The 14,257-nt window shown below is 36.0% G+C and overlaps 5 protein-coding genes across 7 annotated transcripts; 4 read left to right on the forward strand and 1 right to left on the reverse strand.

The window, feature by feature from the left end:
• Positions 1–298: 298 nt before the first annotated feature.
• Positions 299–3,224, forward strand: LOC123216069. 2 transcript variants are annotated; one of them, XM_044636423.1, is made up of 6 exons: positions 299–903; positions 995–1,089; positions 1,214–1,822; positions 1,922–2,408; positions 2,668–2,749; positions 2,841–3,224. In XM_044636423.1, the coding sequence occupies exons 3-6, from the start codon at positions 1,261–1,263 to the stop codon at positions 3,030–3,032; spliced, it is 1,323 nt and encodes a 440-aa protein (XP_044492358.1). In that variant the 5' UTR covers positions 299–903; positions 995–1,089; positions 1,214–1,260; the 3' UTR covers positions 3,033–3,224. The 2 variants fall into 2 exon arrangements, with proteins under 2 accessions (XP_044492358.1, XP_044492359.1); XM_044636424.1 differs by having other exon boundaries at positions 1,015–1,089.
• A 994-nt stretch (positions 3,225–4,218) lies between these two features.
• Positions 4,219–4,957, reverse strand: LOC123215527 (nodulin-related protein 1). The gene has a single exon (XM_044635668.1). The coding sequence runs from the start codon at positions 4,825–4,827 to the stop codon at positions 4,417–4,419; it is 411 nt and encodes a 136-aa protein (XP_044491603.1). The 5' UTR covers positions 4,828–4,957; the 3' UTR covers positions 4,219–4,416.
• Positions 4,958–6,241: 1,284 nt separating this feature from the next.
• LOC123216364 (26S proteasome non-ATPase regulatory subunit 10-like) lies at positions 6,242–9,227 on the forward strand. The gene is made up of 5 exons (XM_044636789.1): positions 6,242–6,262; positions 8,268–8,462; positions 8,545–8,611; positions 8,828–8,976; positions 9,084–9,227. Exons 1-5 carry the CDS (start codon positions 6,242–6,244, stop codon positions 9,225–9,227), a joined length of 576 nt encoding a protein of 191 aa, XP_044492724.1.
• On the forward strand, positions 8,117–11,242 carry LOC123217198 (UDP-glycosyltransferase 13-like). Of its 2 annotated transcripts, XM_044638021.1 has the most exons (3): positions 8,117–8,462; positions 8,545–8,648; positions 9,084–11,242. In XM_044638021.1, exon 3 carries the CDS (start codon positions 9,669–9,671, stop codon positions 11,079–11,081), a length of 1,413 nt encoding a protein of 470 aa, XP_044493956.1. In that variant the 5' UTR covers positions 8,117–8,462; positions 8,545–8,648; positions 9,084–9,668; the 3' UTR covers positions 11,082–11,242. The 2 variants fall into 2 exon arrangements, with proteins under 2 accessions (XP_044493956.1, XP_044493957.1); XM_044638022.1 differs by having other exon boundaries at positions 8,545–11,242.
• A 480-nt stretch (positions 11,243–11,722) lies between these two features.
• LOC123217199 lies at positions 11,723–13,526 on the forward strand. The gene is made up of 4 exons (XM_044638023.1): positions 11,723–12,059; positions 12,703–12,792; positions 12,886–12,982; positions 13,234–13,526. The coding sequence occupies exons 1-4, from the start codon at positions 11,738–11,740 to the stop codon at positions 13,373–13,375; spliced, it is 651 nt and encodes a 216-aa protein (XP_044493958.1). The 5' UTR covers positions 11,723–11,737; the 3' UTR covers positions 13,376–13,526.
• The last annotated feature ends 731 nt before the right edge of the window (positions 13,527–14,257 follow it).

Below are 14,257 nucleotides of genomic sequence, written 5' to 3' on the forward strand. Positions count from 1 at the left end.
CTTCATAACATGGGGTATGAGAGATGGGAAATGTCTCATTTTCTTTATCTGAAATATAACATTATGACGATAAATATAATCAAATATTTGAATACATTTATTCGTAACACTTATGTTTTATTGAAAACTACTTTTATAGAATTAATCTCAAGTACTTCACAGAGATGATTTTATGAGTTGGTGAAACATACCATGTAAGATCACTAATAAACTTATTTCGCATTACTTAACATTAAGTATTTTTAGGTATTGTATTAATCATTTCATTTCTTATGCAATGAACAGGTGGGAATGATGATCAACAAAAAGTAAAACTAAACTCGCCTTCATCATATATCTTAATTACAATTATAATTTGTTTTATGAATATATATTTTGTAGTTTTCCAATGTTCCTAGGGACCTGAATTATAAAGTGTACCCAGATTAACCATCAAACACCAGTTCAATAGGGTTGTCAAAAACAAACAAGCCGCCTGATATATATACTTCCTGTAGATTAGTTCCCCCAAAAAAGTTTCTACAAATTTCTGTAGATATTTCTACTTTTGAAAAGGGCCCTTCAGAAATCCTGAATTGCATAATTTGAAATCTACTGAACGACGATTATTCCAAAGATCAGATAAACTTGGGTTAAAGCTTTAAAGAGAAAGAATTCTTTTCTTGTCAGAGCTTCCATGCAAAGTATATCCAACTTTTGCGTGCCCAACTGACAGATATCCTTAACTTACGCCCCTAGACCAACAATCTCAAACCTTCTCTTTTCAACTTTTGAGGCTTAGCTTCTCCTTCAAATAAAAGCAAACGGTCTCCATGCATAACCCAGATGCTTCCTCTGCACACTTGAAATTTCAGAAGCCTCATAATATGCAACAGCAATGGATAATTTGATCAAGCGAGTCGGGTAATTTCTGTTTCATTATTCATGGTCAATGAAATCCTTAGACTTTTTGTATTTGCATATATTGCTACTTGTGATTGATCGATTTTTTTAGGCTAAAGTTTTCGAATGTAGGACAATAAAATAGAGAAGAAACAAGTAACTCCAACCGAAAAATACCACTCCAGAAAACTGTATCTTTCAAAGGAGGTACTGCTAAATTTTCGTCATTTCTCTGGAAATTTTCATTATTTTTATTGTAAAATGATTTATACTGTCAATGTTTAAATGGATTAACAAAATGATAACAAATCCGGAAAGGGGTGTTTCTCAGAAAAGAAGACAGCTCAAAACTGGTTACGAAGACAATTCTCCGGGCAAATGAGTCGGGATTATGATTCCAACATCCAAATGGAGCATGCAGCTGCGATGGCTGCAACTGCATATGCCATTAATTCTCTAGAAGAATCGCGCATCCCAGATCAGAAAAAGACCAAAGATCCTTTTCCTGTTAACAAAATGTATGAACAAAATGATGACAAATCCGGAAAGGGGTGTTTCTCAGAAAAGAAGACAGCTCAAAACTGGTTACCAAGACAATTCTCCAGGCAAAGGAGTTGGGATTATGATTCCAACATCCAAATGGAGCATGCAGCTGCGATAGCTGCAACTGCATATGCCATTAAGTCTCTAGAAGAATCGCGCATCCCAGATCAGAAAAAGACCAAAGATCCTTTTCCACTTCTCACCAGGCTCAGGAGCGATAAAGAAGATGCCCCAACTTCAGTACAGGAGATAACCAGTGGGGGCCCTCAGCCTCAGCCATCTTTCAGGAGACTCGAGAGCAAAAAAGATGATGCAGATGAAGCCAGCGGGAACCTTGAGCCCTCTTTAACCAGTGTCAAGAGCAAAAAGGAACCAGAAGTCTCAATGATGGAACCCGGTAGTGGATCCAAACGAAAAAATAAACAATTCCAGATATTTTTCTATAGACCCCAATTGTATTATGTTTAATAAAATATAACTGAACTGTATGAACCAGGAGAAATTGCAATGATGAATTCTGGAGCTCCAGTTGATGAAATGTCAGAAATTGCTGCCGTACAGAAGACACCTGAAAAAGCCATCGGTCCTCCAAAGAAAAAGACTAGTTTTGCTGATGAGGTCCTTAATAGATCTGATACTACAAAATTTAAAAGAACAACATCAGGTCGCACTGCAAAGGATTCATCAGTGAGAAGGACTCCAAATTTTGATCATGAAGTATCTGCCAACAAACCCTACGATCGTCCATCCACTAAACCTAAAAGCACATCAGATATCACTGAACCTGCTTCATCAACGAAAAGAACTCCAACTTTTGATTATGGAGAAGTGCAAAGATCTGAAATCGAACCCTATGCTCCTCCATCCTATAAACCTACAATCACATCACCCGAAACCAAAAGACACAATTCAGTAAAACCTGGAGCAGATGAAACAGGAGCAGATACCTGGGAGAAAACAGAGATGGCCAAGATCAAAGAAAGGTAATGATTCATGCATTTGCCTCTAGTGGGTAGTTTGAGTGACAAAAAGGAGAGGGATTCCAAGCATAAGAGTAAGGGTTCAAAACTTCTTCAGCTGCAATTCAAGATTACACTCTTGGCTTAAATCATGTAGTGGTTGTGGGGAGAAGAGAAGTCCTTGCCATGCTATTCAATATTGAGCGTTCAAATTTCATTTGCAATATATTCCCTTGTAGTTTGAATTATATTTCTTCATTAATGGACAGTATATGATCTTCAGGTATGAGAAGTTAAACGAGACAATACAATCCTGGGAGGAAAAGAAGAAGAAGAAAGCCAGAAGCAAACTTGATAGATCAGAGGTATACTGCTGTGTTTTTTCTGAAAAAATATCCAGTCGACATTGATTTTTATATACTGAGTCAACTGACAACCAAGTTTTTGGAGCTGCAGAGACACTTGGAGGAAAAAAGATCGAAAGCCTTGACAAAATTCCGTAGTGACATGGAATCAATCAATCAGATTGCAGGAGGAGCAAGAGCACAAGCAGGGGAAAAGCGAAGAAACGATGAGTTGAAAATAAAAGCCAAGGCAAATGTAATCAGAAGAACTGGGAAAGCTCCGGAGACATGCTTGTGCTTCTGAATCTCATCATTAACTTGGCCTCTCCTGGTTTCACCAAGGCACACCGAAATTTAAGTAGTTCACACATGTAAATATATCTTTTACAATTACTTCACAAGCTTAATGCTAATTTATTCCGGTTCAAATGTAAAGAACGATGATCAATCGCTCCATTAATCTTAATTAATTGATTGCAGAAAGTTGAACCTTGTATGCTGTGTTGGTTGACAGTGAAAGATACCAATTGCAAGAAAGAAAATGAGGAGAAAAGGCAGAGACCAAGAGAGAAGGATATTTATTTGTATAAAATCAGGCTAATAAATAGATTGTATAAATTTATTTATAGGATAATTTATAATTGTATGATGTAATTATTTTTTTTTCATTTCTAAAATTTTTCAATTATATGCTACAATGTTTACAAATATATTTATACATTTTATTTATATATATAATATTTCTGGATCTATTTCAAGAAAATAATTATAAAAAAAAAACACTTTAATTAATTCATGAAGACTCAAAACGGGACAATAAATAAACTATGCCACAAAATATTAAATTGACGGACCACCAACACATTAATTACAAAAAATATAAAAGGCCAAAACACGTATTCACACTGAGTTATAATGAAATTCAAAGTATTACCTTCAAATTTTTTAAAATTTAAATATTAGTTATTATTAAATTTATTTTTTTAAATAATAATAAAATTATCATTTTAATAATAATATTAAAAATATATATAATTTATTATTATTTCTTTTATAGATTTTAAAAACTAAATATTTTATTTTTATCTAAAGTTTTTTAATTTAAAAAAAACATTTTTTACTCAAATTTAAGGTTTTTATATTTTTTCAAATTCAGCCGGATCCATAACTTTTAAAAACTGTCGTTTCATCTCCTTTCCTGAATTTCAGTTTTCAATGTCCTCTCTATCCATTTCCAACATTCTCTTTCATCAAAATTGAGCCGATGTTAGCCCTACTTTGCCCGAGCTATCCACCAACAACGAAAAAAAATACCGTGCAAATTAAAATTCAGCAAATTCAAAGCACTCTTTTTATATAAATTAGGCAGCGAGCCATGGCAGCTAGGCGCATGAAAATAAAATTGAATTAATTTCCTCTTTGAACTAATTGAAATAAGAACCAAGAGCTGACTCAGACCAAGCCAACACCCAGAATTCAAGACTTCAACATCCATGAATGATAAACTAACAACTTTATTTCCAATTTCAATCCAACCTTTTACTTCAATAATTCTACTAATCAGAAACCAGTTGTTCAATAACAGCATGCTACAGATTTTATAAAGACATAAAAACAAGAAATTAAGAAAAGCCACAAATCTATTTCACAAATCGCCAAACGAGTCACCCCTAGCTACTTGATTAATTTTAATGCTTCTTCAAGAAACCTTCAGCCATCTTGAAGTAGTCTCCGAACCCACTTCCGGATTCCCCACCGTCATCACTAGAAGCAATCGATGAGTGTGGGGTAGCAGAGGATGTATGATGGGCGGGATTCGGAGCGGTGGTGGTGGTGGTAGTGGTGGAATGGGAAGAGTGGTACTGATGAAGATAACCCTCAGCCTTTTCTACATACTTACCAAAGCTCTTCTCTTCCAGTTTGCCATAGTGAGACGCCGCATCAAGAAGATCGGCAGCAGCACCAGCAACTCTGCCCTTGTCTATCTTGTGAGATTCATGATTGAGCGAACTTTTTGCCGCCTCAGCTACCAATTTTGCGCTAGAGAGCAGCTCAGAAGAAGATGGTTGGTGGTGCTTTTTGTGAGATGGTGGATCCATGCTTCTTTCAGAAAAAAAATGTAGAAGAGATACCCAGAATTGAATCTGTTTAGAGCTAGAGGGATGTAGCAATAATTGAGATATAAAAAATGGATGTCTTCCACCAATAGTTGGTCAATGAATGTGGGGAAGCTTCCGGTTCAGCGTTGGTAACGTGTTGCTTTCTTTATTTAAGTCAACCATAAATGGCTAGGTAGATCTCACGTCGGCCACACATTTCTTGTCATTTATCTGATATTTTACTTTGTTCATGTGTTGCAGGTTCTAATATCTCTAACGAGCGGTGGATAACAAGCTTTGCTTTGCTTTGAGAATGTGAATTCATTTATGATTGAACCTAACTTTAACATCTTACGATGGGCCTCAAAATTAATTATCATCAATTTTTAATATAAATTTCCTTTGTTCTTAACCGCGTCATCCATATACCCATGACAATAATAGGGTTGGATATTATTTGAGCTGATTGGGTTTTGAAAGGCAGTTTAGTTTAAATTTATTTGATTTAAATTTGAGTTATTTTTATAAATAAATCAAACTTGAGTTAGAAGTATTCAGCTCAGCTAATTTTAAATTCGGTTTGAATTCATAATTTGAATCGATAGTTCAAATTTATGATTCAATTCAATTTGAATTTATGATTCGGATAAGCTCGAATTCATAGTTTAAATTAATGATTCAAATTTATGACTTAATTTAAATAGAATTTATAGTTTAAATTAGTGATTATGTATATTATTTAAGTACAATGATATCGTTTTATTAATAAATTAGAAACTGAACTCACGAATCCGAGCCAAAAATTTAAATCATGAATTCTAATTATTGATTTGAACTATGAATTCAAATTGAACTATTTTTCATTCGAGTCTAACTCGAGTCAATAGATATTCGAATTTGATCCGATTTATATCCACCAGGTTAACATGTTGTGCACTCACAATTTCCCTTAGGAAAAACATTTGTGAACAGTATTAAAGAAGTGTTTAGCTGTAAGTGATTGGTCATACAAGTTGTATGTAGTGACTAAACATATCCATTATACACAATATGACTCAAAATGCGGATAGGAGTCCTACCAAAACATTAGCATGAAGGATTAGTCTTTAAGAGTTCCATGAGTACATCTTATTTTTTCTCCCACTTTCATGAGACAACAAGTACTTCTATTTTCATAAGATAGCATGGTCAACGAATTTCATTGGACATCTAGCTTTATTATATTGGATCCTTGTGTATCTACCTATATAATTATACTATAGTCTCTTTCCCCTAATTGTTCATGTGTAATTAATTGTACAGTGGCAAAGGGCCACAATTTATAGATTCATATCTCTACTCAGTCAAATAGTTTACTTATGCAATGATTTATAAAATACTCATAACTATTCAAGTTAAGTCGGTGAAATGTATAATGTATCAACCATCTAGCGAGGTACCCAAGTCATTGCATAAGTAAACTAAGAAAGCAATCTAAATCATTTCAACGTGTATAGTGTATTAAGTATAAAGTGGAAGCATCGTTTCCGTCACATGTTGTAAACAATGATCTTAATTATTCACGTGTTATTATTAAAACAGAAAAATGAAAAGTTTTTAAAGCTCTAATTAAACTTTTAAACTAAGATATTTGTTCTATGATCAGACTTTCTAATAAAAAAAAAGGCCAAATGACTATTTCCCACCCAAGGTTTGATGTTTTTTCAAGTTTCCACCCTTTAACTATGGAAACACCAAATACCCATCCATGACCGGTTAGATTTAACAAAACTCTAACGGTAGTAAATTTAATCTTATTTTCCCCCCTAAAAGTTTAAAAACTAACATTTTTTTCCCTAAGCTAAGTTTGAAAAAATCGCATTTCCCCCTCTAGGGTTTATTTCCAAACCCTTTCACTTTCTCCGGCGCCATCACCGGTCTTCTTCCCCTCCCGACAGTTTCTCTTCCACCTCCGACCCCCCTCAACTCTTGCACTACGCATCCGACGACTAGAGAAGACAAGATTGATCGATGCATCCGACGACTGGGAGAAAATTTCTTCGTCTGGGAGAAGACGATCGATCGACGCATCCGACGACTGGGAGAAGATGATCGATTGACGCATACGAAGAACTCTTGCACTACGCACTACGCATCCGACGACTGGGAAGACTTCTTCGTCTTCCACGGCTTCTCCGACTCTGATCGGGAGTCCAAATGGGAGGAAAGAGATCACCGGAAGGAGAGGATGCTTCGGGAGGAAGAGGCCGTCGGCAATGGAGCCGGAGATGTAGCCGGAGATTTCGAAACGAAACCCTATGATGAAACTGTGATTTTTTAAAACTTAGGCTGAGAGAAAATTGTAGTTTTTAAAGTTTAGGGGGGCAAAATAGATTTTATTTTAGTTTATTTTTAATATTATAGAGAAAATGACGATTTTATCCTTATTACCGTTAGGGTTTTGTTAAATCTAACCGCTTATGGGTGGATGTTTGGTGTTTCCATATTTAAAGGGTGAAAACTTGAGAAAACATCAAACCTTGGGTGGAAAATAGTCGTTTGGCCAAAAAAAAAACACATACCCAACAAATTTAGTTATGACATAAGTGGATGACTAGTTATATAAATAGCATATAGTGATCAGATATATCATTAACACACAAAATAATTTAGAATGTGGATAAAGTCGTTTCATTCAATAACTACAAAAAAGATAAGTCTTAACAATTACAAATATTATTCAATTATATTTCATTACTTTTACATAATAATAATTATCCCTGAAATAATATATTTAATATTTATTATTAAATAATTAAATAATTTTAAATTATAAATAAAATAATACCTAATAATATCATATCTCACACACTCTCAAAGGTTAATAAGCACGGCATTGCTTTCTACATAATCCCGCGAAGATTTGCAATTTATGATATTTGACAAATTCTTGTATTTATTTCCCTGTTTTAGCGAATACCTACAATTGTATCTGCAACCAGATTGAGTAAAATGAGACGCAACAAATTCGCTCAGCATTCGTTGAATTTTCTGTACCTCTATATGCAAGTTTAACTTTCGTTTGCACAACTCCAGATGGGGACCATTCAGGGTTTTCAGTGCGATCTGAGAATTTCAATTTCTATATTTTTCTAAGTTAGAAACTTTTAACATAAATTATTGAAATAGGAGTTTTAAGGGAAGATGTATGAAAGATGACGACATTCTGTGTGGTGTTGATAGAATGACAACATAGTGACATGAAATGATATCCAAAATCCTTATATAAGGGAAGCCATATAAGAAAAATGGTGACATCGTTGAGTTTCATGCTGCTGATACAATTCAAATACGACAACAGATGGTGCAGCACCCCGGAGGAGTGCCAACTGAGAACACAGATTCATTAATTGGCGGAGCAGAAAGATGGGTTGGCTAGTTAATGTTGTTTGTGTTCTCAGGTCACCCCTCTGGGGCACCCTGTTTCTGTTCATGCGAAGCAAGCAGAATACAAAGACCTCTTTAAAGCCGCAGAAACTGGAGATTCATCAATATTTCAATCACTTTCACAGCAACACCTCTCCAAATCTCTGTCTTTAAAAAACGAAGATGGCCGCTCCCTCCTCCACGTCGCCGTCTCCTCCAGTCACCCCGAGGTCCGTTATTCGTTTCTTTCCTTTTCCTCTCCTCTAATCACGGGAAAATTAGAATTTTTTTATGTTGTTTTTTTTTTATCAGATGATGAAAATACTGTCAAATGTTGATGAAGAAGGGTGGGCTCCCATTCATTCGGCTGCTAGCATTGGTAACACGGAGATACTAGAAATTTTACCGTGCAAAAGGTTAGAAACTTCATAGTTATCTTCCAATTGCCTGTAATGTGGTGGTGTTAATGGGTAATTTGTGATTCTCTTGTCATGCTTGAATGGCTTATTCTTGAATTACTCAATTGGGTGAATTGGACCCTGCCGTTGGTTGAATTACTAATTTTATCATATGAAAAGTTCTGACTTACGGTCAGGAGCTGATGTTAATGTGAAGAATGATAGTGCGCGAAGTGCTCTTCATTATGCTGCCAGCAAGGGCTGGTTGAAGATCGCTGAACCTCTAATCTCGCACAGTGCAAAAATTAATTCAAAGGACACGGCTTTTAACTTCTCATACGAGTTTGTTCATTCTCTCATATGAATGATCTGTTTTCATTTTCCTAGACATGCTAAAATGTTTTCTAGTTCTTTTTTCTTTTATTGATTATCTAAAACTCTTTTTTTTTTCAGGTCGGTGAAACCCCATTGCATAGAGGAGCTCGCTTAGAGTATTCAGTGTTGTGTGAACTCTCAATGGGGAAAGGGGCAGAGGTTGATGCCACTGATAAGGCTGGTCAAACAATGTTGTGGTATTGTTCCCAGAGTTCCACTTAAGTTTGCAGAGTCAAGGCTTGATATGAAATTGTTAAAACTATAATTACATCTAGTTTTTTTGTGATTTGGGGTATTATTGTTATGTTTAAATATTTACTGGTCCTAGTTTTATTGGAGAGTTGCATTGTCAGTGTCGACATATCGACTTGATTAGCATGTTTCCTTGCCTCTTCAGCTGCCTTTGACTTCTGTTGAGAATTTTGCATTAGTTTTCGGTTGTTTCAAACATTGTTTGCACTGTAAATAAAATAAGTTAATGCGCAAGTGGGGACAGAGATAAAGAAGAAGGCCTACACCCAGTCACCCACAAAAAAATCTAACGTTCCTACCAGTTGAAGATACATACTTGGAATTACAGATAGAAGTGCAAGTGACAGAGAGCCCCTCTTTCCCTATTTTCTCTCATACAAGTGCAGTCGCCATTTTCAGGCATCGAAAGAGATGTCAACTTCCGATGAACTCAACTCTTATCCACATGTAGCTATTCTCCCAAGCTCTGGTATGGGACATTTAATGCCTTTTCTTCGACTAGCTGCAACACTTGTTCAACGTCACTGCCGTGTCACTCTAATTACGATCAACCCAACTGCCTCCGTTCCCGAGTCTCAAGTTATATCTAGACTCTTCTCTACTTATCCTCAGATCACCGAAAAGCAGTTTCATCTCCTTCCTTTTGATCCCACTTCTGCCATTTCTGTTGACCCATTGTACCTCCAGTGGGAAGCCATTCGTAGTTCTTCTCACCTTCTCGCTCCTATCCTCTCTTCAATGTCTCCTTCTCTCTCTGCTCTTGTTTTGGATGTTACCTTGACTTCCTCTGTTCTTCCAGTTACCACAAGCTTAGGTATACCTAACTACGTCTTCTTCACATCATCCGCCAGGATGTATTATTTCTGCGAGTCTTTTCCCACTTATGTTGCGTCCAGATCCAGTTCGGGTTCCGTTCAATTCGATTCCTTTATTGAAATTCCAGGGCTTTCTCCCATTCCCATTTCATCAATCCCCCCAGCTCTTAAAAATTTAAATCATCTCTTTAGCACTACGTTCATACAAAACGGTCAGAACTTGGCAAAATCAAATGGGATTATAATTAACTCATTTGAAGCCCTAGAAGACATTCTACATGAGGTTAATGGCAAAAGGGCCGGAGATGGGCTTCAACCCATCTATAGCATTGGACCACTTTTGCCATGTCAATTTGAGAAAACAGAGTACAGTGGAGCTGTGAAGTGGCTTGACGAGCAACTAGAAGGATCAGTGGTATATGTTTGTTTTGGCAGTAGGTCCGCCTTGTCAAGTGAACAAATAAAGGAGCTCGGAGATGGGTTGGTAAGGAGTGGAAATAGATTTCTTTGGGTGGTGAAAGCTAAGAAAGTAGACGAGGATGAAGAAAGTCTGGATAACTTGTTGGGTCATGAGCTGACGGAGAGGATTAAGAATCATGGGTTGGTGACGACGGAGTGGGTAAATCAACAAGAGATACTGAATCACAAGGGAATTGGTGGGATTGTTACTCATGGTGGATGGAACTCATTAATGGAGGCTGTGTGGCATGGATTACCAATGCTAGTATGGCCACAGACTGGGGATCAGAAGATCAATGCAGAGGTAATTGAGAGAAGTGGCTTGGGGATGTGGGTCAGGAGCTGGGGCTGGGGCTGGGGTGCTGAGCAGGTGGTGAAAGGACAAGACTTTGGGGAGAAAATTAAAGAGTTGATGGAGAACAACCAACTGAGACAGCAAGCTAGAAATATTGGAGAAGAGGCAAGGAAAGCTGTTGGAGTTGGTGGCAGTTCTGAGAGGATGTTGAAGGAGCTCATAGAGGATTGGAAGAAGAACATTAGCAGAATTTGACGGTTCATGGCTCCATTGTATCATACTTTGGCTAGCAGCCTGTTTTCTCTTTAGTTTGTTGTTCTTCTAGTTAATTGAAGGCAACTTAATAATATGGTTTGATATGTAGTAAGCTGCATGTAAACGAAATAAATTCGATGGTTCTGTTGTTAGTAAATTAAGCAAATTCTTGTCGAGCTGACAATGGAGAGAAGAGAAATTCTTGAGCACCTTGTTGTTCTTGAACTTGGGTTGATTAATAATTTCAACCGCTTGTTTTGCCCTCCTTGTTATCTCTCTCTCTTCCCGGCAAAGAGAGAGGGGCCAACCATGGTTTGCTCCACATTTTCGCCTCTCTCATTCATCAACTGCACAGTTTTTGCAGAACCCAAAAATCTTAATAACAGTTTTCTCCTAGGTCGAGGGACAACACAACATTATTGAAAGAGAAAGCTTGCCCACCAAAAGGAGATTCAATAATCATGTGTCAGACCTCATGTATATATAAACTCACCAGCAATTACAATCAAAGCACAATCATTCTTCTATGATATCAAATTCATATCGACACTCATCAATGGGACTTATCGAGTAACATAACTTGCAGTTTATCTAAATAATTATACATGTAAAGTCAATAGTTATTTCCAACATGTAAGTGGAGCCCAAATAGCAGGATGGCTCAAATGCATCCTATCGAATTCGGGTTGATTAATATCAACCGTTTGTTTTTCCCTCTCATTATCTCCCTCTCCCTCGACAAAGAGAGAGGGCCAGCCATGGTTTCCTCTACACTTTTGCCTCTCTCATTCACCAACTTCACACTCAGCGCAAAACACAATAATCTTCGTAACAACATCCCATGTGGGTGCGATAAAAAATTTGTGAGTCGTTCAAGTTCTTCTTGTTCGTCTGCGTCTTCCTCACCATTTAACGTACTACGCAACTCCATTATTCCTCTGGCTGCTTCAGCTGCCATTCTTCTCTATTCAAATCCAGGTAATATATCGGATAATTTATTATTATTGGTGTTTCCAGGGATAATATGTATTCTTGAATTCTTGTTTTTATTATATTTTTTCCCTCGGATAATGGAAGAGGGATTCTATTAGTGTTAGGTTTTGACTTTATATTCTGCTGTTGATGACGAGCAAATAAACTGTTTTTCATTTTACAAGTTCTGTATTAATCAATGCGAGATGGAAAAATTCTGAATTTACCTTAATTTATTCAATATTTTGTTTCCCTTGCTTAGCAGTAGCATTACTTAAGAGTATAAATGTTGATCATGTAAGTAATACGAGTAGAAAGGGATATCCCCTTTAATTTTTTTGGCATGGAAGATGTAAAGCAGATATTGCTTAATATGGAGAAGAAAAAGAAAAGCATTTTAGCGATTCCACATTTAATTTACTGAAAAAGCAGCAAATAAACTTAGATTAATGGAATTCATTTTCATTTTCCTCTGGCACAAAGCCAATATCAATCAAAAGGATGGTTGCTGCATCATGTTTTGGATGTTTGATGTGATTTTCATTATATTATTGCTTCACCAGTCTCTAGGGACTTAATGTCTATGGAGGCTAATGTATTTATGAGATCTGTAAATCTAACTTATCATTTGAGTTTCTGAATGTTTCAGCTAAAGCTGGATTTTTGTCTGGATTCTCTGGAATCGAGTCAGTTCCTGGCCCTGAATTGCCTCAATTTGACTTTCTTAATCGCTTCAATGGTTTGATAACCCAACTAGTTTGTGTAATCACCAATCGCTTGTGCATTCAGTTCTTGCTTGATATAATAAACTGGGTTGAGCCTGCTTTTGCAGAGGAAAACCAGAAGAAGTACGCAGAAAATGATGCAAGATTCAAAGAATCGCCCCTGCTCAAGAAACTGCTAGAGAAATCCAAGTTGAATAAGGCGAAGTAAATTCTTAGCTATACAACTTATGCTCTATTTTATGTTCAATTGTCTATTGAATCCACTTTGGACTCAGTTTTGCATGCTTGTACTAGAGCTAATTTTAGATGCAGCGAGTTGCAACTCTCACACTATGAAGCTAATTATGTTGACGACTTCCTATTATTGAATAAGATGAGTCCATTTTTGTAGTAATGATGCATATGGATATCATATGAAATACTGGTAATGTTAACTACTTATTTGAAAATTTCAGGAACCGACTAGAAATTGAAAACAAGTACTGCTTGCGAGGGGCAGAGTGGGGAGTTGGTGATTGTTCGGCAGAGGGGATGTCGGTGGAGGACAGAGAGAAGTTCATTGAAATGCTGAAGCAAAAGGCTGGAGTAAATGAATGAACCATTTCTAGTACTGGGTTAGCAGTGTTGATGAAACTTCCTCATGATACCACTTGCCATGTAGTTTATAAATTAAATAAGGTAGAATGGTACTCATTTTTTCTTAGTCACTTATTTAACATGAATGAGATGATAATGTTGTGTAGTTTCATCAGGTTATTTTTTCAGATGAATGTTTTTCTACTTAATCACTCATTTTTTTTTTCACTTCAAGTAAAATCTTGAGTTGAAAATAAGGACGATTGAGAACCATGGACCTGAAGAAAATCTTGATGACAACAGCTTCTTATTGCCATGTTTCTGTGGGTATGAAATGGTTAAAAATAAATAGTAATCCCTGCCTGCAGACAGGGGACACACACATGGCTGTACTGGCCAAACATATTCGAACGATTTGCTGGCCCTGAAAGTCATGCCTTTGCAAAATAAGTGAACCACATTATTCATTTGGTTATTTTTTTTTATTTTTTTTTTTTTTAATCCAAATTGCAATAATCAAACTTATAATAATTATATCACGTAAATCGTAAATCCCGTCTATATTAATTAAATAGATAAATCATAATTATTTATAATTATTAATTTTTATCAATACTACTCTTGTAAGTGATATATATTTGTAATAATATTTTAATTTTTATAATAAAAAAATTATGCAAATCAATGTAATATCGGAATGCAGGTTTTGAAATAGTAATAAAAGGATAAGAGAGTTCAAAATTAGCAAAAACCAAAAACAAAAACATATTAAAGTTTTTTGGTAACTAAACAAACAGGGTTTATATTGAAATTTATACAAAAATAGTGGGTGGTTATGGATTCTGAGTCAACAACCGCATGACGCTAAAGACAAACTCCAATTTTAACTCGAAAATCATTATG

Source organism: Mangifera indica, chromosome 5 (assembly GCF_011075055.1).
Source record: "Mangifera indica cultivar Alphonso chromosome 5, CATAS_Mindica_2.1, whole genome shotgun sequence".
Taxonomy (NCBI): Eukaryota; Viridiplantae; Streptophyta; class Magnoliopsida; order Sapindales; family Anacardiaceae; genus Mangifera; species Mangifera indica.